Source organism: Erinaceus europaeus, chromosome 16 (assembly GCF_950295315.1).
Source record: "Erinaceus europaeus chromosome 16, mEriEur2.1, whole genome shotgun sequence".
NCBI classification, from domain to species: Eukaryota; Metazoa; Chordata; class Mammalia; order Eulipotyphla; family Erinaceidae; genus Erinaceus; species Erinaceus europaeus.
In genome coordinates, this window is record NC_080177.1 from 2,641,365 (window position 1) to 2,665,919 (window position 24,555).

The window sequence follows — 24,555 nt, forward strand, 5'->3', positions numbered from 1 at the left end:
CCACCCCACATACCTGCTGGAAGTTGTCGATGTCGGAGATCCCAGGAGGGACCGGCACATTAGCGAGGTCAAAGAGGTGTCTGCTCCCGGACTTGGCGTTGTAGAGGTGCGCGATCTCCGGCTCGGGGCCCAGGATGGGGATGTCCAGCATGTCTGCCACGGCCAGGTCGTCACGGTGCAGGAGCCCACTCACCATGTAGGCCTCTCTGCCCTGGATGAGGTGTTTGATTCTCTTGATCGCCCTGGGGCTGTACTTCAGGAGAGTGGCTAGGCACATCCGGTGTGTCTGGGATGGGGAGGGAGGGAGAGAGCGTTATTCTTGTTAAAAGGTGTTCTTCCTCTTGTCCTGCACCTAATTTATAGTGCGGTACACAATAAATGCATTATTAATAGCCGGCTGGGTTATAACCTATCCCGTTGGTTAGCAGCTGAAATTGATAAAAGCTGTTGGGGTGAGGCTCCATAATCGCTCACATCTTTAGTGTGCTGGAAATAGGCTCGCTGGGAATAGAACTAATTACGACACATCTGTATTTATTTGATCCACGTGGAATCATCCTTCTGTCAGAAGGGAAGGGAGCTGGCGGCCTTTGGATAATAGTGATTCATCTCTACAACACTTCTGGCATGGTTTAACACCAAAGCGTCTGGAAAATCAATAGGAAAAAATGAAGCAAAGAGCCCGGTAGTATTCTTCACTACGAGGGAGCTCTAGTCCGGACACTCGGGAAATGATTTAGTGGGAGGGGGAAGGCCTGGGCTGAGGAAGGCCCCTGCTGCAAGGCTGCTGTGGCTACCTTCACCGGTGGCCGTGGAGAGAACCCAAGATCAGGAGCTGCTGGAACACCCCCTTTCCCGGCGGCGAGCCCTTTCCCTCCTGACCACAAGGCCCTAGAGAAAAGCAACACAGGTGGTGTGCGACGGGCCAGGGGTCCACCAGGTGGCCATCACACACCAAAACAGCACAGCCCTGGCTCTGCTCTCAGAGGATGTGACTGTAAGCGAGCAGGAGACGCTCCGGGGAGTGTGTTTGCCTCCGGCCCTGTACCACCGAGACCTGCACTTTGGCCTCCTGGCTGCCTCTTCTCTGCCAAGTGCCTCTCTAGAGCTCCACTGTGGAATTTCCCCCGCTACTCCTACTTAGTTCTGGACACTAGGAAAAGACATAGTTCACACAGTGCGTGCGCGTAACCAGGAGCCAGCTGCAGATGGAAAGCAGAAAAGAGAGGGGAAATGTCCTTGGGGGTTGCCCTGATTTCCCGCCCCCAGCCTCCAGGTGCCAACTCGCATGATGAGGTGACCTGGAGCTTGCTTTCGGTGACTGAGCAAGCCAGACTGAGGTGGCCTGGCTCTGGGCCCCTCCAGCCTGCCAGCATGAGCAGCCTTTCTTCCCAGAAGCCCTAGAGCCTCTCCCCCGAACGGAGAGGAGGTCGGTCTCCCGGGAACTCCTGCAAAGCATGAACAATAAAGAACCTTGTTCGGGGCAAGTTCTCTCCGGGTCTGTCCATTTCTGCTTGAGGAGGAAGACAGTGAACCCAGCACGGCATGTTCACTAGCAGATAACAAATGCAAAACAGAACAGCTACGGGGCCTCAGAGTTGGGGGAGCAGGGGGGCAGCAGGGAGGAGGCTGGGGCGCAGGGGTCCAGTAGTCCTGCTTGGAGTCTGGCTTTAGCACTGGGAAGCTCCTTGACCTTGGGATTAAAGATGCCCATTGCTGTGCCACTGGGTGGATGAAATACAGGTCACGAGTGGAAAACACTGACTATAAGGGCCGGGCGGCGGCACACCTGGTTGAGCATACGTGTTACAGTGCGCAAGGACCGGGGTTCGAGCTCCTGTTCCCCACCTGCAGGGGGAAGCTTCACAAGTGTTGAAGCAGGGCTGCAGCTGTTTCTCTGTCTCTCTCACTCTCTGTCTCCACCTCTCCTCTCGATATCTGGCTGTGTCTTCCCAATAGATAAAGATAATAATTATTTTAAATGAAAACACTGACTACAATGCTTGGCATTGTCTGGTACTCCAGGCACGGGAGCTAATTGTTAGGGCAGAGGAAGCCCTTCTCAGGCAGGGCAGGGCAGGGCAGGGCAGGGCAGGGCAGGGGAGGGCAGGGGACACAGCTCAGCTAGAGAGCACGAGACTGGCCAGCAGAGGCTCCAGGTTTGATTCCGGGGATAACATCAGTCAGAGCCGACCAGTGTTTTGGTTTCTCTCCTATAAATGGAACAAATAAGTAAAGACAAAGACAGCAGCTAAGACAAAATTAAGCCACTGGCATAGTGTGCCAACAATATAAAGCAAGGTGCGAGGGTCCAAGGAATTTGTAAACTAGCAACTACTTCACGATTCTGATCAAAACGATCTCGGTGTAGCTTGGAAGTCCGTGGACTTGAGTTTCTGGAATAAGTCTCACCGGCCCACACACCCTTGCTGGGCCTGACTGCTGAGCAGAGGAGACAGAGCCCGGGGGTGGGTGCCTCAGTCTGTAACCTGAAGGTGAATCAGAGCACTTTCTGAGCCTCAGTTTCCCATATGTGGGGGCTTGGACTAGAAGCCTCTGAGGTCCTCTAGCTCTGAAGTAACCTCTTTACCAGAACACAGTGGACTCATCTGACACAAGGTTGGCTTGCATTTCTAGATCAGGATTTTCTGAAATAAGTGAAGTATGTATTTTAACATTTACATGTATTTTTTAAATACTTATACTCCTTACCAGTATTACGGCTATTGTTAACAACTTCATGTTTAAGTATTTGAAAATGACAGCTTGAGACTTGAAAAACAAACAAACAAACAAAAAAAAAACATTGCCATTAAAACCTGAGCTCCGTTGGGCACTGGGCTAAGGGGTCCAGAGTTTCTGCTAGGGATGTTAAAATGAACAGGGTGGTATTTACACAGCAGTGTGAATGTATTCAAGACCACTAACCCATATACCTAACATGGTAAATTTTGTGATGGGCAAGTTTTCCCATTTTTTTTTTCTTTACTGGGGAGATTAATGGTTTACAGCTGACAGTAAAAAAACAGTAGTTGGTCCATGTGTAACATTTCTCAGTTTTCTGCATAACACTCTAACCCCTACCTAGTTCCTCTTCCACCATCATGTTCCAGGACCTGAACACTCGCCCACCCCAGAGTCTTTTACTTTGGTGCAATACAACAAACCCAGACCAAGTTCTGCTTTGTGTTTTCCCTTCTGATCTTTTTTCGCAACTTCTGCTCATGAGTGAGATCATCCCATCTTTATCCTTCTCTTTCTGGCGGATCTCACTTCACAGGATTCCTTCAAGTGTCACCCAAGATGAGGTGAAGAAAGTGACTCCAACATTCTTCACAGCTGAGTAGTACTCCACTGTGTATATAGACCACAACTTTCTCAGCCACTCATCTGCTGTTGGACACCTGGCTTCCTTCCAGTTTTTTCAGCCCAGTTTTAAAAAGATGAAAAGCAGGGAGTCGGGCGGTAGCGCAGCGGGTTAAGTGTACGTGGCGCAAAGCACACGGACCAGTTTAAGGATCCCGGTTCAAGCCCCCGGCTCCCCACCTGCAGGGGAGTCGCTTCACAGGCGGTGAAGCAGGTCTGCGGGTGTCTGTCTTTCTCTCCCCCCTCTGTCTTCCCCTCCTCTCTCCATTTAACTCTGTCCTATCCAACAACAATGACAACAGGAATAACTACAACAATAAAACAACAAGGGTAACAAAAGGGAATAAACAAATAAATATTAAAAAAGAAAATAAAAGATGAAAAGCGGAAGTTCTCTGTGCAGAGTATTCACTTATTTATTTTATTATTTATACGCCAATAAGGGACACAGAGAGAACCCGAGCGTCATTCTGGAGATGCAGGGCTTGGAATCCAACTCATGCCTGCAGATCCTGCACTCTGCTATGCACTGCACCACCTCCTGGGGGCTGAGAAGTGTGTAAGCACAGGGGCCAGGCAGGGGTGCACCTGGTTAAGCACACACTACAGTGCACAAGGACCCAGGTTCAAGCTCGTGGTCCCCACCTGCAGGGGGAAGCCTCATGAGGATTGAAGAGCTGCAGGTGTGTGCCTCTCTCTCTCCCCATCTCTCTCTCCCCTCCCTCTCAATTTCTCTCAGTCTCTATCCAATAAATCAATACAGATAAAACAGCACGGAGTGTAAGCACAGTGTTCCAGTAGGCACCAACTCCTGTGAGTCTGCGCTGACCCGTCTCACCTCTCCGTTCTTTGCTTTCTTCCTTTCCTTTCCCCAAGAGCCATTCCAAGAAGGAAATGTGAAACAAACCAAATGTCTGGTGAAGTGATGGCCTGACCCACAGTGTGCCTGTCAGACTCTCGTGCCTGAGGCTTCAAAGTCTCAAGTTCAATTCCCCACACCACAATAAGCCAGAACTAAGCAGTGCTTTGGTGTCTGTCTGTCTGTCTGTCTGTCTATCTACCTACCTACCCACCTATCTCTGTATCTCTCTCGAAAGTAAAATAAAGGGAGTCAGGCGGTAGAGCAGCGGGTTAAGTGCACGTGGCGCAAAGCGCAAGGACCGGCATAAGGATCCCGGTTCGAGCCCCCGGCTCCCCACCTGCAGGGGAGTCGTTTCACAGGCGGTGAAGCAGGTCTGCAGGTGTCTGTCTTTCTCTCCCCCTCTGTCTTCCCCTCCTCTCTCCATTTCTCTCTGTCTCCAACAACGACGACAGCAATAATAACTACAACAACAAAACAAGGACAACAAAAAGGAAATAAATAAGTAAATATTAAAAATAAAATAAAATACTTTTAAAAAAGAAAGATAGAGAAATGACTTCATCTCTTGTGCTGTCTTCTAGCACTGCCCTCATGCTTCCATGGATTTTTCAGAAGCTCTTGTCTTTGGGTTGGGATTCCACTCAGTTCATTCACTTCACTCTCCATCAGCTCAGGTTTTGGGGGAAACAGCTATCTGATGGGGGAAAAATATCTGACCTTATTTGTTATGAACCATGGAATATGGTAAATTAAGCCAAACTCCCCATGTGGGGAGACAAGTGGGGAGAGACCATGGAGTAAGCAGAAACCGTCTTAATTTTGCTCTCCATGCAAAATTAAGGGGGGGGGGAAAGAAGAGTGGAGGTGTTATAAATTCACCTACTTGACGGCGCCATCCAGTCAATGCCACCAGAATTCAGCGAGAGAGACATCGGGCGGTCTAGCTCAGCCAAGTCAGAAAGTTAAATTGGGATATTTATTTCCCCCGGTCCCAACTAGTAGTCTAATCAGTAAAGCTGTTAGACTTGCAATAATATTTCACTGGTGTGTACCAGAGCATTGCAAGTTATAAAATCTCCAATTTAATTTTACGGCATCCCTGAAGCCATAGTAATTAGAAGACAAACTCACAGTAAAGAAGTTGATAGCTTCAGGGGTGATAATTCTGAACCTGTCCTGCAGGTCACTTCTGTCCTCAAGGTTCCCCGACTTGACAGCTGCCTGCAGACTCAGGATCTTGCTGTAATACAGCAGTAACTCTTCACTCATCTGGTGGGCGCAGATGTAGATGACATTCACATTCGGATCTAAGTACAGCAGACACAAGAGTAGATTACTGGTGTGAAGGCTTTGTGGACTCTGGCACCAGACTGCTTTCACACAATGGAAGACGGGCAGTTCCCAAAGCCACTCTCAAGGGGGTCTAGATGGGTTGCAGGCCAAATCGTGAAAACGTAGCCAGGTCTGTCTGTCTGTTTGTTTCCCTTGGATTTTAGCCAATCGCTAAAGAAAAGTGAAAGAAATGATAGCCCTGAAGTAGGCACAGGACTCCTTGGGAGGGAGGCACTGTGAGGTACCAGGAGGGTGTCTGCACATCTCTGGAAGCTGTAGCCCCACGACTCCGGGGAGCAGCTGCGAGTACCGCAAATCACTTTAAAAATGGGCTCCACTGATGCCAGTGGATTCTAACAGAGCCGTTCACTTTAGTAAGCTGATGAAATCGTGATGTCTTATTCAGCCTGGACGTGGCAGGGCCGACTCAGGGCATATTCTGACCAAGTCAGTGGCCTGATTATGACCATGATTATTTCAGGAAAACTAACCTTTTTTTTTTTTCTTTCCCCCAATCCACTTCCAAAGAGGAGTATATTAGGACATCTAGCAACTCTTGGTCTAAAGGAATCATCGTCTTCACTGAACTAGTCTCTTCCAGTTTGGTTATTTATCGTCACAGAAAGGAATTCTAATTCAATACTCCAGCCAAATGGAGTCATGAGACAGAGGCCTATGCGGCTATAAATATTATGGGAAGTGTAGGCAGGAAACCAGTGGCCAGTGGAGACATTCATTCATTCATTCATTCACTCACTTGCTCACTCATTCAGTGACTGATCAGTAAGGGCAAAGCGCATCTGGCTAACCCACAGGGAAATCAGAAGCAATGCAGGAATCCAATCTACCCAAGGAGCTGCCCACAGGAGCAGCCGTTTCCCTCGCACCAACAGGTGTGAGCACGGCGGGAGCGCTGGGCGCCAAGGACTTGCAGACCAAGTGCTCAGGGACGCTCAGAGGAGGGAACGCACTGAGACATTTCTTGGTCAGGCAGGCCTAGAAGAGCCTTGCTACGTCACGCCCAGGCAGAGCTCAGACTACGTTCTAGCTGGGCTGCCCAAGGACGCCGGGCAGAGGACTTCATCTTTCCTAGCACCAGTTTCCTTGAGAAGATGGGGAACACATTCACCGAGTTTTGCTAAGTATTAAATGAAGTGCTATTCACAGCAAACCTGCCGTAGTTGCCGGCAGGCCAGCAGGCAGGCAGGCAGGCGCTGGGGTGTTTGGCAAGCAGTTTGCTCCATGGCCGCCTCTCCTGCACCTCACACCATCTCTGGACTGTCCTTGCTTCTCCTCTCCTGACATTTCAGATCTAGTAATCCTCTCTCCAATCCCCTGTGAGTCTTCTCACATGCTGAAATCCTCTCTGGCTTGCAGGAGTCAACCCTCCTGGGCTGACGGGAGGGGTCTGAGGGGATGGAGGGGCTCAGGAGGGAGGGAGGCTGACACAGATAGTGAAGGCCGGGGCAGGCAGGAGAGAGTCCCGCCTCTGCAGAGAGCACCCCGGGGGTGGCTGGAAGTCAGGCCAGAGAGCAGGCCGGGTGCTAGGTCCCACCGGAGCAGGAGCTTTGTGAAGAGAAACATTTTAATGCTGCCGTGTGAACAAGGAAGCCACATGGCCACGGGAACCTCAGGGTGAAGTCTGCAGCCTGTAGCAAATTGATCCAATTCTCCATCCCAAGTCTTGCATTTTCTAACTAATGTTTTGTTGTTGTTGATTTTAAACCAGACAAAGCCCTGCTCGGCTCTGATTTTTGATGGTGCTGGGGGTTGGACCTTAGAGCATCAGGCATGTAAGTATTATGACATAACCATCATGCTGTGTCCCTGGACTATTGGTGGCTTTAAAAAAATATTTTATTTATTTAATTTTTTCGAGAGATGGAGGGGGAGCCTGAGATCAGAGCACTGCTCAGCTCTGGCTTATGGTGGTATGGGGGATTTGACCTCAGACTCTGGAGCCCCAGGCATAAGAGTCTCTTTGCATAAACATCATGCTATCTTCCCTGCCCCTGTTGGTAGCTCTTAAAATACAAAACAAGATGGAAAATAACTTAAAGACTCCATAACACAAGAGAATTTTTTTTCCTCCTGGAGAGATATTTCAAGGTTATAGGGTGATAACAGCACGCTAACCCTGTCCTGTGCTCTTCACTTCTGGCAAAGCAAGACTGACCCTAGCATCAGCATTCATGGTAGCGTGGCCTTATTGAGAATGAATGACAGGTAATCCTACTTGATGGTCAAGGAGGAGCTTGAAGGTGAAGTCTGATTTGCTTGCTAGACATGCTCAGTCGCTCTCTAGCTTGACTTCAGCTCGAAACTGAAAACATTTAGCCCATTTGGCTTGTACCTGACACCCAAATTCACAGCCAATATCTGACTGACAAGCCTCACCAATGCGGTGGGGGTGGCTTCATTGCCTCCAAGCAAGCAGAAAAGTCAAGGCCCTTTACTGGGCGTAGAGGCTAAGGAATTCAAACATGAGGGAGCCTGGTGGTGGCACACCTGGTTGAGTGCACATGTTACAAGGCGCAAGGACCCTAGTTCAAGCCCCGGTCCCCGCCTGCAGGGGGAAAGCTTTGTGAGTGGTGAAGCAGGGCTGCAAGAGTCTCTCTGCCTCTCTCCCTCTCTATCTCCCCCTTCCCTCTCAATTTCTGGTTGTCTCTATCCAATAAATAAAGAGAATAAAAAAATTTTTTATAGAAATTTCGCTTTAAAAAGGAATTAAAATGATAATTTATTCTTCCATAAAATGATTACTAACTTTCCCAGTTGCTTCATATTTTTATTTCACAACAAGCGCTTTTCCTGTGCTGTGACTCCTGTCTGTGAATGATGGAGCAAGGCTGGTGTGTGCACATCCGCCCCTTATCTTATCAGCATCTTTGAGGTGCTGGCACTGTGCCGCGCAGACAGTATACTGAGCAAACACAGTTGTTGCTTCAGACTTGCTCAGAAAGACTTGGGTCATCCACACTTCCCATCACAGGTTTTCATTCAGGATGAGAACCTCAGACTTTCTAGTCCTCACCAAACAATGAGGCTCTCTACCAGAGAGACCCCTTGGTAATGGTCTGCCCTATATACAGAAGGGTGTGTAACAAGCTGAAGGAAAAGATTAATTCAAATAAATTAAAAGCAAGCCTGCCCTCTGCTGCACTCCAGTGCTTTCCACCCAGTCAGGCTTTTAGTGAACAACTTGGCACCGACAAATCAATCTCAAGTCCTTAAAAATATTTTTTTTTGTGATGCCAGAAAAAAAAAGATATTTGTGCCTTGATAATAGATTAAAGCAATCACACTATTATTATTTTAGGACACTGTAAATTCCTAGTATTGATGTATTTTTGTTACCATGGCATTTATAAAATAATAATGATGCTGAAATATACATGAATCATGTAAAGTATGTCATTCCAGGGAACCCGCTAAGTTGGCCGTTGATAATTTAAAATCCTTCCTTGTTTGGCTTAAATAAGGGCCAACCCTATTATATGTGAACAAAGCCCAGAAGTTCTTATTTGGTAACTGAGAAAAGCCTTGTTTTTTGTTTGAGCCCGAGCATTTTGGCCTGCACCTCCCACAGCGGGTCAACCTTGTCACTCGTCCTTCGTCCCCTGAGCCTGGGCTGGATCCAGCCTGAACGGCTGGACTCTGCCTCCTCCTCTCCTGAGCCCAGCCCACCATGGGCATCTGATTTAGCACTCTGCTTTGACAAAGATGTCAAAGATCACTTGGGAGGCATCTTCCCAGAACTCCCTGCCTAGCACCTCTCGGTTCCTAACACCTGAGCTGTTGTGAAACCTCTCGCATGAGCCTCTGACTGTCACAATGAAAACGCAGCCTTTTCTGGCTCTACCTTCCAGCTCTCCCCCACCCCCCCAGCACCAGACAATACTGACACAAACATCAAGTGTTGACTTTGCTCACTGCATGGTTCCAGAAATGAAGATGCTATCAGGCTATAGAGTTCTTACTCAAACCTCCAACCAAGAGGAGTGTTAGAAAACTATTCAAATAAATGGTCTTAAATGTTCGGTACTTCTCTTGTTTGAAACAACATGCTCCATTGCCTTGTACCTGGCTTTGAAATGCAAGCTTCCCCCATGGTACAGAAAGAGGAGGAGGAGAGGGAGAAGGAGAGGGAGGGAAAGGGGAAGAGGAGCAGGAAGAAGGGAAGGAGGAGGAGGAGAAGGTACAACAGAGCAGAAAGCCAGCATGCCATCAGCATTCACGCTGGAAGGGGTCACGACTGTACCTACGATGTCGCACAGCCTCCCCAGCTGCATGTTCTGCAGGGTGTTGAAGTCAGCGATGTTTTGTCTCACGGGCAGGGAGTACCCTAAGAGGCAAACAAGACGTCAGGACACACAGCTTCCAAGGGGTCACAGCCCACATTTCCAGGAGAGACCTGTCTCTGAAGCCTCCTGCAGAAGCCCCCAAGAACACGTGCCTCCGCTTCTGAGGAAAGGACGCTTATTCCGGGCGCTGTGCTAAGCACCGTCTTCACAACAGAGAGGTCTGGTTTTCAGAACCACAGCCCTGCTGAGAACAGGGCTTCTGAAAACACAGGGGCTGCTTCTGGACACTGGATGCGGATGCTTAGGACAGCGCAGAAAAGGGACTCAGGCTCAGATGGAGACAACAAAGCCCAGTCTAGGCTTTTTAACTTCCACTGTCTATACGGCGTTTTGGAACCGTGTCTCAGAACCAAGGATTCCAGGAGAAGTCCCTTCCTGCCAAGGATGTATCTTTAGATAATTCTAAATACCAGAGAAATAGGCTTCTGTGCACACTGGTGAGAGAACTTCTAGCTTTTGAAGAGAAACATGGCTCGCACCATGTTGTCAGTACTGATAAAAATCCTGCCCTCTGTCTGCTATGTCTGTTGGCACATGAGCAGAAGAAAAAGTACAAGTGGCCACCATTGTCCCCAAGTCCCCCTCAAAGGGAACAGCTACAGCCACACTTTCTGCAGACATGTCAGGGGTTAAAAATATAGAAGTGGATGGCAGCATGAGCTTGGAAGGCATGCACACTTACGAGCTAGTATAATTGCTTCTATGAAATCCAGCAACTGGAGGTGCAACATTTTTTTTAAAGATAAAATTGCTTTTCACATTTTGAAGAGATGCTTCAATGCCTCCTTGTGGTTAGTGAGCTCAAACACATGCTTCCAGTGAAACTGCTCTAGATAAAGTGCCTTTAAACACTACATCTTGGAGATGTGACACAGATTTCCTTTTCAGCATAAGGGAAACGATAGCAATTCAGGCAACAGGGCTTCAGATCAAATGAACTCTGATAATTGGCTCTTTGCTTTGATGTCAGTGTTTAAACACTCAGCAACGTCTGGAGATTAAATGAGTTTACGATTCATCTAAAAGTCCCTTTGGCTTTGTGCAGATGAACTTAAAAAAACCAAAGAGACAGAAAGACAAATACGTTGTTGAAATTATTTTTGAAAAATTAGTCATTTCTAAAATAATTTGGACAACCATTCGACATCTGTGCTTAATATAGATACCTTGATGTGTGGTTGTAATCTTGGGGGTTTTGCATATGTGTAATTCCACTTTTGTTGTTGTTGTTGTTGTTTATCAAGACTACAAGAGGCATGAAAAAAATGCCTAAAGAATAAAGTATGATTAAGGAAAGTGCCTGAGAGCATTCTGTGAACACATTTCCTTTCAGAAGTAAAGATAAAAGGCAGTGTGAGATGTCTCATTAAGATGATGTCCAATCTGAGATATAAAGAATGTCTGGTCACTTTGTTGCCGCATGTGCAGCATGGGAGTGAGGAAGTCTGCGTCTCAATCAAGTGCTTCAAGTCGGTTCTCCGACAGATTACTTGGCCCCTCCTCTGCCACTGGCCGAGGATGCATGGAAAGTGTCCATTAGGGAGTCGGTCAGTAGCACAGTGGGTTAAGCACACATGGCGCAAAGCACAAGGACCGGCGTAAGGATCCCAGTTCGAGCCCCCGGTTCCCCACCTGCAGGGGAGTCGCTTCACAGGCAGTGAAGCGGGTCTGCAGGTGTCTGTCTTTCTCTCCCCCTCTCTGTCTTCCCCTCCTCTCTCCATTTCTCTCTGTCCTATCCAACAACGATGACATTAATAACAACAATAATAACCACAACAACGATAAAAAAAATAAAAAAAAAACCAAGGGGAAAAATAGCCTCCAGGAGCAGTGGATTCGTAGTGCAGCTACTGAGTCCCAGCAGTAACCTGAGAGGTAATAATAATAATAATAATAAATAGAAAATGTCCACACAGTTATGCTACAACTGCTTGCATGATCAGCTCTACAAGAATACCCGTGGTAAAGAGCCAGGCCCCAGGGACCTCAGGACACTGCTGGAGAGGAACATAAGGAATGGCAGACATGAGGCCCTTTTGCTAACTGCGGTGTGCTGTGCACATGTAATGGGCTACAGATCTGATGGCAAGCAACACGGCTCCAGACACCCACACAGCAGGAGTCGGGGGGGGCAGGTTTCTAAAAAGTCTGATGTATTCTATGTATGGCTGGTGTACTGACATCTCAGTGAGAAGAGCTCCTCGTGAAAAGCAAGATCAGAAGAGAAAACACTAGGTGGACTTGACTGGAGCGGCTGTACTGCACCAAAGCAAAGGACTCTGCGGGGGTGTGGGGAGGGGTCAGGTCCTGGAACAGGATGACAGAGGAGGACCTAGCGGGGGCTGTATTGTTATGTGGAAAACTGGGAAACCTTATGCATGTACCAACTACTGTATTTACTGGCGACTATAAAACATCAATCCTCCAGGGGTCGGGTGGTAGCGCAGTGGCGCAAAACACAAGGACCGGAGGAAGGATCCCAGTTCGAGCCCCCGGCTCCCCACCTGCAGGGGAGTCGCTTCACAGGCGGTGAAGCAGGTCTGCAGGTGTCTGTCTTTCTCTCCCCCTCTCTGTCTTCCCCTCCTCTCTCCATTTCTCTCTGTCCTAGCCAACAATAACAAATTCAATGGCAACAATAACAACAAGGACAACAAAATGTAAAAAAAAAAAAAAAAAAAAATGGCCTCCAGGAGCAGTGGATTTGTAGTTGCAGGCACCGAGCCCCAGCAATAACGCTACAGGCAAACAAAACAAAACAAAACAAAACAAAACATTAATCTCCCAATATAGAAATGAAAAAAAAAAGGCCTTCTTGAGGCTGGCAGCACATCTTCACCACAGCCACGAGCCCAGCAGGAAACTGTCCACAGGGTTGCTGCGGCTGTGCAGTGCTTCACAGACAGGCTGGGGCGAGACAGCGCCACACTGCGGAATGCTAATTAGAGAGACGCACTTTGAGGCTCAGACGGGAAACTCCAGGGCAGTTTTGCGAGACCGGCGACTTCAGCCCTGCCGTGTTGCAGCAGGACACTCGTGGCAGTGCTTGGCCTCTTGTCCAAGCACACCTAGAACTACTAAGGGTGCTGACAGTTCACAGACAGGATATTTACTTCCCAGGACAAGCGTGGTTACAAAAAATAAGCAAGATGAGACGTGTCAGCTGTGTGTAGAGGTTTCTAGAAGGGACAAAGAGCCTTTTCTTGCTTCCCACTTTTAACTGATTTATCCTCTAAGTGTCACCAGGATTATCGCTGGGGCTAGATGCTTTGCTTCCAGGGGCCATTTTCCTTCTGTTTCCTTCTCTATTTGATAGAGGCAGAGAGAGAAGGATAGAAAAGAGACATCTGCAGCATTTGCTTCATGTTCACCTGCGTGTGCCACTGCCTGACCCCACTTTCGCTTTTACCAGTTGGGATGGGATAAGCGGGACAGTGATGGGTCTCTGAAGAGGCCCACATTCTTAGACTTCAGATTGGAAACCACAGTTGAGTACACATGTTGCCATGTGCAAAAACTTGGGCCCCCATCTTCAGGGGAGAATCTTCACAGGAGTGAAGCAGGGCTGCAGGTGTCTTTCTTTTTCTCTCCCTCCCTGTTTCTCTCTCTCCTATGAAATTTAAAAAGGGGGGGGGAGTATATGGCTGCTGGAAGTGGTGGGTTCATCCTTCAAGCACCTCACCCCAGCAGTAACCCTGGTGATTAAAAAAAAAAAGACTTGACGCCATAAAGCACAGAAGAAAACATAGGTGACAAACTCCAGAAGCTTAGACATTCAACCCCACGGGCAAAGGGAACTAAAGCAAGAATCCACACGTGGGACTGTGTCAAAAATCTTTTGCACACAGCACAATGTGTAATAGCCAAAACCTGGAAGCACCCCAGGTGTCCAACAACAGAAGCGTGGCTGAGCAAGCTGTGGTCTATATACACAATGGAATACTCCTCAGCTATGAAAAATGGTGACTTCACCGTTTTCAGCGCATCTTGAAGGGACCTTGAAAAATTCATGTTAAGTGAAATAAGTCAGAAACAGAAGGATGAGTATGGGATGATCTCAGTCTCAGGCAGAAGTTGAAAAACAAGATCAGAAAAGAAAACACAAGTAGAACTTGAACTGGAGTTGGCGTATTGCACCAAAGTAAAAGACTCTGGGATGGGTGGATGGGGAGAATACAGATCCAAGAAGGATGACAGAGGACCTAGTGGGGGTTGTATTGTTATATGGAAAAGTGGGAAATGTTATGCATGTACAAACTATTGTATTTACTGTTGAATGTAAAACATTAATTCCCCAATATAGCAATTAAAAAAAAATCTTTTGCACAGAGAAACTATACCACCACCAATGAAGAGACCACCTACTGACTGGAAGAGTATCTTGGCACATCATTTACCTGAAAAGGGGTTGATATTAAAAGCATATGGAGAACTCATATAGCCAACAATAGGGGAGCCCCAAATAATTCAATCATAAGTGGGAAAAATATCTAAACAGACACTTCTCCAGAGTCATACTGATGGCATACAAAAAAGGGGGGGGGAGTCCAAATTCTCTTATTAGGGAAATGTAACTGAAAGCCGCAGTGAGATATTGCTCCACTCTCATAAGTGGTGTGTACCAGAAAGACCGGAAATAACAAGTATGAAAGTTGTGGAGAAGAGGGAACACTTGAACAGTTTGTGGAATGAAAGTTGGTGCGCCTCCTAAGGAAAGTGGCAGGGAAGACCCTTAAAGAAGCTCAAAGTGGAACACTGAAGGATCCAGCAGTACCACTCCTAGGTATGTGTCTGGAGGACATGAATACACTGATTTTGTGTCCACTGCAGTGCACCAAGCTGCACTATTCACAACAGATGAGACAGGAAAAAAAACCTTGGTTCCTGCTGAGGATGACTGGCTGAAGAAGCTGTGGAGTGTCTACCCGCTGGACTACGGTTGTGACACGGAGACAGACTGAGCATCTTGCCCGTTTGTACTGGCAGTGGGGAAGTGTCGGAACACAGCTTGTGCTGTTCACAGCAGGACTTTGGGATGCAGTTAGCATACAGCTGAGATTAGCCCACCACCAAATACGAACCCACAAGGGATTGTGGGTGTGTCAGAACTTACTGAAGCACGTGTATTCCGGATATGTGCTCCCTGTTCCTGGGAACTCCCATGCAGCTAGCGGTTCTGGCGTGTTCTCCCCTCTGGTGCCCTGACATGGCTGCTTCTCATGTACCCTGAACATGTGGAACTCGGCTCTGGTGAAACTAGCTTAAAAGAGTCATGGTCCTTCGGCATTCTGACTAGCCGATATCTCTGTCCCGCTGCCCATTTTGCTGTGCCTGAATAATACCTTGCCGCACCACTGTACCGAGATGTGACAAACTCCCCATTTGTCTATAACCCAAGCCAAAGTCGCACAAGAAGTCTTTTATTTTTTAATTCCAGTAGACTACTACTCAACTATTAAAGATGGAGTCATGCCTTCTTAACAACATAGATGAAATTCAAGGTGATGCTACAAGTGAAATAAGTCAGGAAGTATAAATCAATGGTTAGATGGTTTCACTTATAAAGCAAATATTCTGCACGAATGTGGGGAAACATCTGAGCAGAATGTCTCAGCATAACCAGGCCTGTGCTTACAATCCACAGCCTCAACTCTGTGTGGTTGGCAGGGTCTGTGACTCCTCACATGCTGAAAGAAGTCAGTGGGCCCAACACCCCAGAAGTCAAAGCTCCAGGCCATGGCCAATTTGATGTCTGACATGACTGAATGGGTGTGTGACTTACTGGCCACTACCGCCAAAAATCTACTGAGACTGTGTGAGAAAAACCAACTGTAAGAAACCGTGAAGCTTATTCTCCCTCATGAGTGGTGCAGCCTGGTCGGAGGGAGACACCCTTGCTCTGTTTTTGTTCCCTTCAATGATCTATTCTGCTCTTTGCTTAAATAAGCTGTGTTAGAATTCCTTTGTTGTATCTTGAAACCAGCAAATAAAAGACAAGAAACCCAGTGATTGGGGCTTCACCACTTCCAGTCCTTCAGGATTCCAGGCTTCTCACAGACTTGGTCTTTGAGTAATCAGTTGTTTCTGCATTGGAGACTTTGTGTCAGAAGAACACAATGATGATCTTAGACTCGGTGAGAACTGTGGAGGAACTGGGGAGAGGAATGGAAGAGGAGGGGGAAGAGGCCACTTTGGTTATGTGACGGAAACTTTGCTGTGGTTACTCTTATTCACACATAGAAGTGTGAAGTTTTACCCCTTCTAGTATTATAAGCCCCCCAGCATACCAGTGGAATTCGACTAAGAAAAATGAATTCATGTCCTAATTCCTAGAACCTGTAAATATGTCAGATTGCATGGCAAAGGGAAACTAAAGCCGTAAAGTAAAATTCAGATTGCTAATCAGCTGGCATTAAAATAAGGAAATTGTCTTATGTTAGTAATAGCCAAAGTCTGTAAAAGTGGAAAAGTGGGGCAGTAAAGGGCTAGTGTGTGACTGAGAAGAGAGGCAGAAAGATGGAGGGAGAGGGAGGAGGAGAGGGAGAACACACGGATGGGCTTGAATATGGAAGGACCCAAGAGCTTTTCTTGTTCTTCTTCTAGAAGCTGTGGTGGGTAAGAAGCTACATTTCCCCCAGGACACTAGAAAGGGATGAAGTCCGTTGGTTTGACCCCCTTTCAGACTTGTGCACTGCAGAGGTGTAAGGTAACCAGCACGTGTGCATTGCTTTAAGGTGCTAAGATTTCTACAGCCCTGTGACAAGTCATGTGGACTTCCTTCCCTTCTGTGAGTACCAGCCTCAGAGTGAAAGATGCTCCCCTTCCATCTGAGTCAAAGATGAGGGAGGGGCAAGCTCCCTACTAGAACTCACCATAGGGGCCCAGACAGTGGAGTGCAGAACTTACTAACTCGGGGCCTGAGTTCGAAGCCAACCACCACATTGTCTAACGTCCCCCAATCTGGCTCTTCTAGCTGACACAGCTGATTGGCTCTAATCTGCATTTCTACCTTTTTCTAAGAAGGTTCTCAACCACCCTCACTGTCATTTGCCTGCCCCCTGCATTTCTCATATTGATACAACTTTTTTTTTTCTTATTTGCTTGATTTCTGTACATCTCTCCTCTCCCCCAACCCCTGCTGTAACTTCCATTTGAGCAGAAAGGGCATAGTGACTACAGCTGAATACACGAATGACAGTGACTCCAGCTGAATACATGAATGACAGTGACTCCAGCTGAATACATGAATGACAGTGACTCCAGCTGAATACATGAATGACAGTGACTCCAGCTGAATACATGAATCACAGTGACTCCAGCTGAATACATGAATGACAGTGACTCCAGCTGAATACATGAATGACAGTGACTCCAGCTGAATACATGAATGACAGTGACTCCAGCTGAATACATGAATGACACTGACTCCAGCTGAATACATGAATGACAGTGACTCCAGCTGAATACATGAATGACACTGACTCCAGCTGAATACATGAATGACAGTGACTCCAGCTGAATACATGAATCACAGTGACTCCAGCTGAATACATGAATCACAGTGACTCCAGCTGAATACATGAATCATAGTGACTCCAGCTGATACATGAATGACAGTGACTCCAGCTGAATACATGAATCACAGTGACTCCAGCCGAATACATGAATGATAGTGACTCCAGCTGAATACATGAATGACAGTGACTCCAGCTGAATACATGAATCACAGTGACTCCAGCTGAATACATGAATGATAGTGACTCCAGCTGAATACATGAATGACAGTGACTCCAGCTGAATACATGAATGACACTGACTCCAGCTGAATACATGAATCATAGTGACTCCAGCTGAATACATGAATGACAGTGACTCCAGCTGAATACATGAATGACAGTGAGTCCAGCTGCACACATGAATGACAGTGACTCCAGCTGAATACATGAATCACAGTGACTCCAGCTGAATACATGAATCACAGTGACTCCAGCTGAATACATGAATCACAGTGACTCCAGCTGAATACATGAATCACAGTGACTCCAGCTGAATACATGAATCACAGTGCCTCCAGCTGAATACATGAATGATAGTGACTCCAGCTGAATACATGAATGACAGTGACTCCAGCTGAATATATGAATCACAGTGACTCCAGCTGAATACATGAATGACAGTGAGTCCAGCTGCACACATGAATCACAGTGACTCCAGCTGAATACATGAATCACAGTGACTCCAGCTGAATACATGAATCACAGTGACTCCAGCTGAATACATGAATCACAGTGACTCCAGCTGAATACATGAATGATAGTGACTCCAGCTGAATACATGAATCACAGTGACTCCAGCTGAATACATGAATCACAGTGACTCCAGCTGAATACATGAATGACACTGACTCCAGCTGAATACATGAATCACAGTGACTCTAGCTGAATACATGAATGACACTGACTCCAGCTGAATACATGAATGACAGTGACTCCAGCTGAATACATGAATAATACATGAATGACAGTGACTCCAGCTGAATACATGAATGACAGTGACTCCAGCTGAATACATGAATGACAGTGACTCCAGCTGAATACATGAATGACAGTGACTCCAGCTGAATACATGAATGACAGTGACTCCAGCTGAATACATGAATCACAGTGACTCCAGCTGAATACATGAATCACAGTGACTCCAGCTGAATACATGAATCACAGTGACTCCAGCTGAATACATGAATCACAGTGACTCCAGCTGAATACATGAATCACAGTGACTCCAGCTGAATACATGAATGATAGTGACTCCAGCTGAATACATGAATCACAGTGACTCCAGCTGAATACATGAATCACACTGATTCCAGCTGAATAAATAAATCACAGTGACTCCAGCTGAATACATGAATCACAGTGACTCCAGCTGAATACATGAATGACAGTGACTCCAGCTGAACACATGAATGACAGTGACTCCAGCTGAATACATGAATGACAGTGACTCCAGCTGAATACATGAATGACAGTGACTCCAGCTGAATACATGAATGATAGTGACTCCAGCTGAATACATGAATCACAGTGACTCCAGCTGAATACATGAATCACAGTGACTCCAGCTGAATACATGAATCAGTGACTCCAGCTGAATACATGAATGACAGTGACTCCAGCTGAATACATGAATCACAGTGACTCCAGCTGAATACATGAATGACACTGACTCCAGCTGAATACATGAATCATAGTGTCTCTAGCTGAAAACATGAATGACAGTGACTCCAGCTGAATACATGAATGACAGTGACTCCAGCTGAATACATGAATGACAGTGACTCCAGCTGAATACATGAATCACAGTGACTCCAGCTGAATACATGAATCACAGTGACTCCAGCTGAATACATGAATCACAGTGACTCCAGCTGAATACATGAATGACAGTGACTCCAGCTGAATACATGAATCACAGTGACTCCAGCTGAATACATGAATGGCAGTGACTCCAGCTGAATACATGAATGACAGTGACTCCAGCTGAATACATGAATGACACTGACTCCAGCTGAATACATGAATGACACTGACTCCAGCTGAATACATGAATAATACATGAATCACAGTGATTCCAGCTGAATACATGAATGATAGTGACTCCAGCTGAATACATGAATGACACTGACTCCAGCTGAATACATGAATGACATTGACTCCAGCTGAATACATGAATGAAATGCATCTGGGAGATTTGACTCTAAATCTAGGGAAGAAGCTGTTTCTCCCTTAGCCCTTTCTCCCACCCACCCCCTTTTATATAACTGGGTTCTCTGGTCTGAAGACCTTCCAGAGAATTCAAAGAATGGAAAATGAGATTTGTGGATTTTTTTTTTTTTTACTTGATCCTTCTCAACATAGAATAAAATAGGACTGACGTAAAGGGGACACTTGCTTTTGCACATCACAAAGGAAAGGGACGGTGTCTTTTCTCTGGACCATGCCCTTCCCCTCTCTAGGCCTTTCTTAAAAATCATTTTATTTGTTATTAATAGTTTGTTATAAGATTGTAAGATTACAATCAACGTGTAGTCCCACACCACACCCAGCACCCAAGTCCCATACTCATACCCTGCCATCCCCCAAAGATAACTGAAACCAGATTTCTCACAAGTCTTACAGTTTGCTTGATTCTGTTTTGTTTGTATTTTTTAAAAAATATTTTTATTTATTTATAATTAGAGACAGAGAGAAGCTGAGGGAGAGAGAGACAGAGAGAGACAGAGAGACACCTGGACACCTGCAGCCCTGCTTCACCACTTGTGAAGCTTTTCCCCTGCAGGTGGGGACCAGGGGCTTTTGCAATGTAATGTGAGCACTTAACCTGGAGCACCACCGCCTGGCCCTGGGATTTTAATGTTCTTTTGCAAGTGCATGTAAATAACTCTGATCCTTTTTGATGATTACTTACTACTGTTCCTCTGCCTTCATTCCCACCCCATCTCCTGGTCTGCTGCCGCCTCTGTTCCCACACGGACTCCTAGTGGACAGTTCTCACAGCATCTGTACCCAGGAAGCTAGCTCTGCTGAGACTGGCTGTGTCTCCACAGGAGCGCAAAGACCCCAGAACAGGACAGTGGCCCACCTGGTTGAGCGCACATGTTACAATGCACAAGGACCCAGGTTCGAGTCCCCGGTCCCCACCTGCAAGGTGAAAGCTTCATGAGTGGTGAAGCAGTGTAGCAGGTTTCTCTCTGTCCTTCTTTCTCTCCCAACCCCCCCTCTTGATTTCTGGCTGTCTCTATCCAATAAATAAAGATAGTAAAATATATAAATAATATATAAATATATAATAAAAAAAATATATATATATATCAGCTCTGGCTTATGTTGGTGCAGAGGATTGAATCTGGGACTTTGGTGGTTCAGGCACGAGAGTCTGTCTACACAACCATTATGCTATCTATCCCCGCCCAAGACACTCAAACATTTGTTGAGTTTTGGAAACATTCTCAGATCACACTGGCCAGGTGAAGTCTGTGTGATTTTGAAAACCTTTCTTTGGAAAGGGTGAGTTCATCTCTTAATTTTCATCAGTAGTTCATGCATTCTTGCACACAAAGCCTGTGATGCTCAAAGTGGGGCCTGGGGACTGTGGGGGAGGGTGGTCCCTTGGTCACCTTTTAGGTGACCTTGAAGGTCAGGCTTATTTTCAAATCATACTAGATGATATCTGCCTTTATCAGTAGTGTCCTCTCACAAGATGCAAAATGTTCATTGACTTCAGATGTCACCTTACAGCTCACTTTTAACGCTCACCGCTACTAAGTTTGGGTCTGAAGCCCAAGAAGAATAGACACAGTTGTGTCAGTCACACCATAAAGCGCTCGTTCCTTTCCCAGTACTCCTCTGTACAGGGAGGGCTCCCCGTGCCTCAACCAAAACAGCACTGCAGCAGACACAGGACTCACCTGCCTTCTCCTGCGTGACCCCGCAGACTTTTGCCTGCGGCCGTCACCGCTTCACTGCTCATTTCCATAAATAGTTTGTGGACAAAATATGTCATGTAAGTTAATGTCACTGATAAGCATGCTGCTTAAAAATGAACGAGTTTGGGGGGTCAGGCAGTAGCGCAGCGGGTTAAGCTCAAATGACGCCAAGCACAGGGACCGGAGTAAGGATCCTGGTTCGAGCCCCCAGCTCCCACCTGCAGGGGGGGGTCACTTCACCTGCGGTGAAGCAGGTCTGCAGGTGTCTGTCTTTCTCTCCCCCTCTCTGTCTCCCCTCCTCTCCTGATTTCTCTCTGTCCGATCCACCAACAATGACGACAATAACAACAAGAATAACAACAAACAACAAGCGCAACAAAGGGGGGAAATGGCCTCCAGGAGCAGTGGATTCATGGTGCAGGCACCGAGCCCCAGCAATAACCCTGGAGGCAAAAAATTAAATTAAATTAAATTAAATATGAACTAGTTTGAACATTTCTTGGTTTTTCTAATGTGAAAAACACCAGAAGAGAGTGCCCACTTCAACGGGCAGTCTTTCGCACCCTCAGCAGCCCTTAGTGTGGGCCCAGGAGCTCAGTGTGGGCCCGGCAGACATCTCCTCCCAGAGGAGTGTGGGGAATGGCCGACCATGATGCTGTTTGGGCCGGGCAGTGCTGTCCTAACACATTTCCTCAGACCGCTTCATTGCAGGAAGAGCCCATGATGTCCTCAACAAGCCACCTCTGTTTGCGTGTTCCATGGAGCTCCCCGGCTGGCTCAGCACCAAGAGGGAGTCTGGCATCTCAGAGGGCTGCGTCCAGCTCTGACGTCCAGCAAAAGGGGGGTCCGGATGACAACACAGGGAGTGGAGGTCTGGCTTGACTTTGTTTGGGGCTGAACATAAACTGGAAAGTGTAAGTGTACTTTCTTACTGATCGCAAAGACACAGGAAACGTGTCAGGCAGATCTGAGCAAGACGCCTCAAGCACATCTCAAAGAGCTGGTGTGGCAACACCATGGCTGACTGCACACTCCCTCCCACTTGCCAACAGGCACACCAGCCCCTCAGAGTTGACAGGAAGCAATGCGGCCTGTCTTGCCTTTGGTAGGCAAGTCACACACAAGAAAGGTGCAGAAGGGAGGGGGAGGACCGGCACCCTGGGCTTGGCGCCTTCATCCTGCCCCACCCCCACATTCTTCTCTTCCAGAGGAGGGGGTAAGTTAGGTCGCGAGCATCACGTGAGCATTGGCGACCCCAGCTCAGAGTGTGGCCGACTAGATGCACAGAGAGTTTTCTGTCAGTCGTTTTCACAGAGCACCTCCAGCTCTGGCTGTTGACAGTGCTGGGGATCAAACCGGGACCTCTAACTTGCAAGGCCTGTGCTAGGCAGCTGTGACGTCTCCTGGGCCCCACATCTTCTAGCTCACAGCTTTTGGGCAAGTTACAGAGCGCCAGCCTTCCCACAGCAGGTCCCACGATGACACACAATGGGGCATCTTGGTGTTAGCCCCAGACAGGATTTGCAGAGAAGAAACATAAATGGAGTTAAACTGTTGGGTTATCAGAAAGGTCATGATGTACTGGTCTGCGTTTTTCTCTGCAAAAATAAAAAAAGCATCGCGACTGTCCTGACAGTCCTCGTCTCATGTCAGTCAGCTGACCCGAGACAGAATTGCACAGAGTGGAGAGAAAACCCCACACAGACGCCTGTTTTTATTTTAAAGGAGGAAGCCGATCGCTGGGGGGCGTAATTGGCTGGCAGCGCCCTCGTCTCTCTGCCCCAGCGTGGCGCATCACATTTCGTGCCGACATATTTTAAAATGCCGCCGCGTTTAAGTGTGGCTCCAAGTAACGCACCGTAACAGAGAAGCACAGGGTCAGAATAAAAGAGGGGTCACGTGGCCAGAGAAACCAAGCGCAGAACTAGACTTCGGGCTTTATTAAAACTCTGTTTTTTCTAGAGGATTTAGGCGTCCTTGTTGTAGTGCTTTCTTATTTGATGGATAGATTTTGCTTAAAATAGACCCTAGTATTCTATTCTTGCTAAGAGCCATAGTAGATTATTTTGTTATAATTATATTTCATTAATAAAAATGATAAAATGGGCAATATCTGAATAAGAGATCAGCCTACGTAGCCTGAAAATAAACTTTGTTTTATCATATTGTAAAATTACAAGGCTGATTGGTTTCTCTGGACAATTAATCCGCAGTAGTCTACCTTTCTCCTGTTGGCTAAAAATAGTCAGAACTGTCTGGCTACATGTAGGAATATTCCCCGCAATATGTGGCAGTCACGTTGCACAATTTCCCTTTACAAAGAGGCAACTTTCGTGTAGACTTGATTGTCTTAATGTTCATATTATCAAAGCAGAGATTTAAAAAAACATGGAAAACGGTTCATGGTCAGAAATGTTCCCGGAACACTGTGATGCCAGGTTTGCAGAACGCAAGTGTTCTTCTGCACAAAATCCAGCCAACGGAATGACCACTGCAATAGACTTCAACTGCCAGGCACTAAACCTCACAGGAGAGGGGCCTACTCCAGAATGGTGGCATGCTGCCTGTGGACACAGCAAAGGGGCATGGCTGCCACCTGTACTGAGTGCTTGGCCCAGACCTTATACTCCTAGCAACCGGTCGTGCTTGGGAAATCTGTCTTGGCTCTGGAAATAGTGACCATGTTGAATCTCGTGTTTTCGGTATGGAGTTAGATAAAATAATGGTTTTGCTCTCATTGACTTTGTTATTGTGAATTATACAGGTAAAAGACATTTAAGAAGACGAGGTTCACAGCAGTCCTTGGATTGAAGGGGGCGGGGTTGGGAGAGAGCTTCTTGTTAGAGCACTGGCTCACATACCTCTGAAGGCCCAGAGGACTTGAGTTCAGTTCCTGACTCCACCTTACACCAGAGATGAGTAGTGTTCCTCTTCTTTCACCATAAGTCCATAAACGTTAACTTGGCATGAGTCGGCTCTATTTATTTATTTATTTATTTATTTATTTATTTATTTATTTATTTATTTTGTGAAGCATGAGAGCGGGACCAGGGAGGTGAGTGAGCAAGAGCCGCGTGCCTGTCTGCCTTGGCTTCCGCCGCCGCGTAGAGGGTGAGCCGTGCTCCGTCTCTCCCTGTGCTCGCACGTGC

At 47.0% G+C, this 24,555-nt stretch overlaps 1 protein-coding gene across 5 annotated transcripts in view; it reads right to left on the reverse strand.

Annotated features, from left to right (window-relative positions):
• The window catches only part of IQCH (IQ motif containing H), a 198,147-nt gene that overhangs the window by 86,063 nt on the left and 87,529 nt on the right, over nucleotides 1-24,555 (reverse strand). For all 5 annotated transcript variants that reach the window (XM_060175631.1, XM_060175627.1, XM_060175630.1 and 2 more), the window contains 3 exons: nucleotides 9,822-9,905; nucleotides 5,360-5,535; nucleotides 14-286 (listed from right to left, as the gene is read on the reverse strand). In XM_060175631.1, coding sequence (XP_060031614.1) covers nucleotides 14-286; nucleotides 5,360-5,535; nucleotides 9,822-9,905 — 533 coding nt within the window. The remainder of the gene's footprint in view (nucleotides 1-13; nucleotides 287-5,359; nucleotides 5,536-9,821; nucleotides 9,906-24,555) is intronic.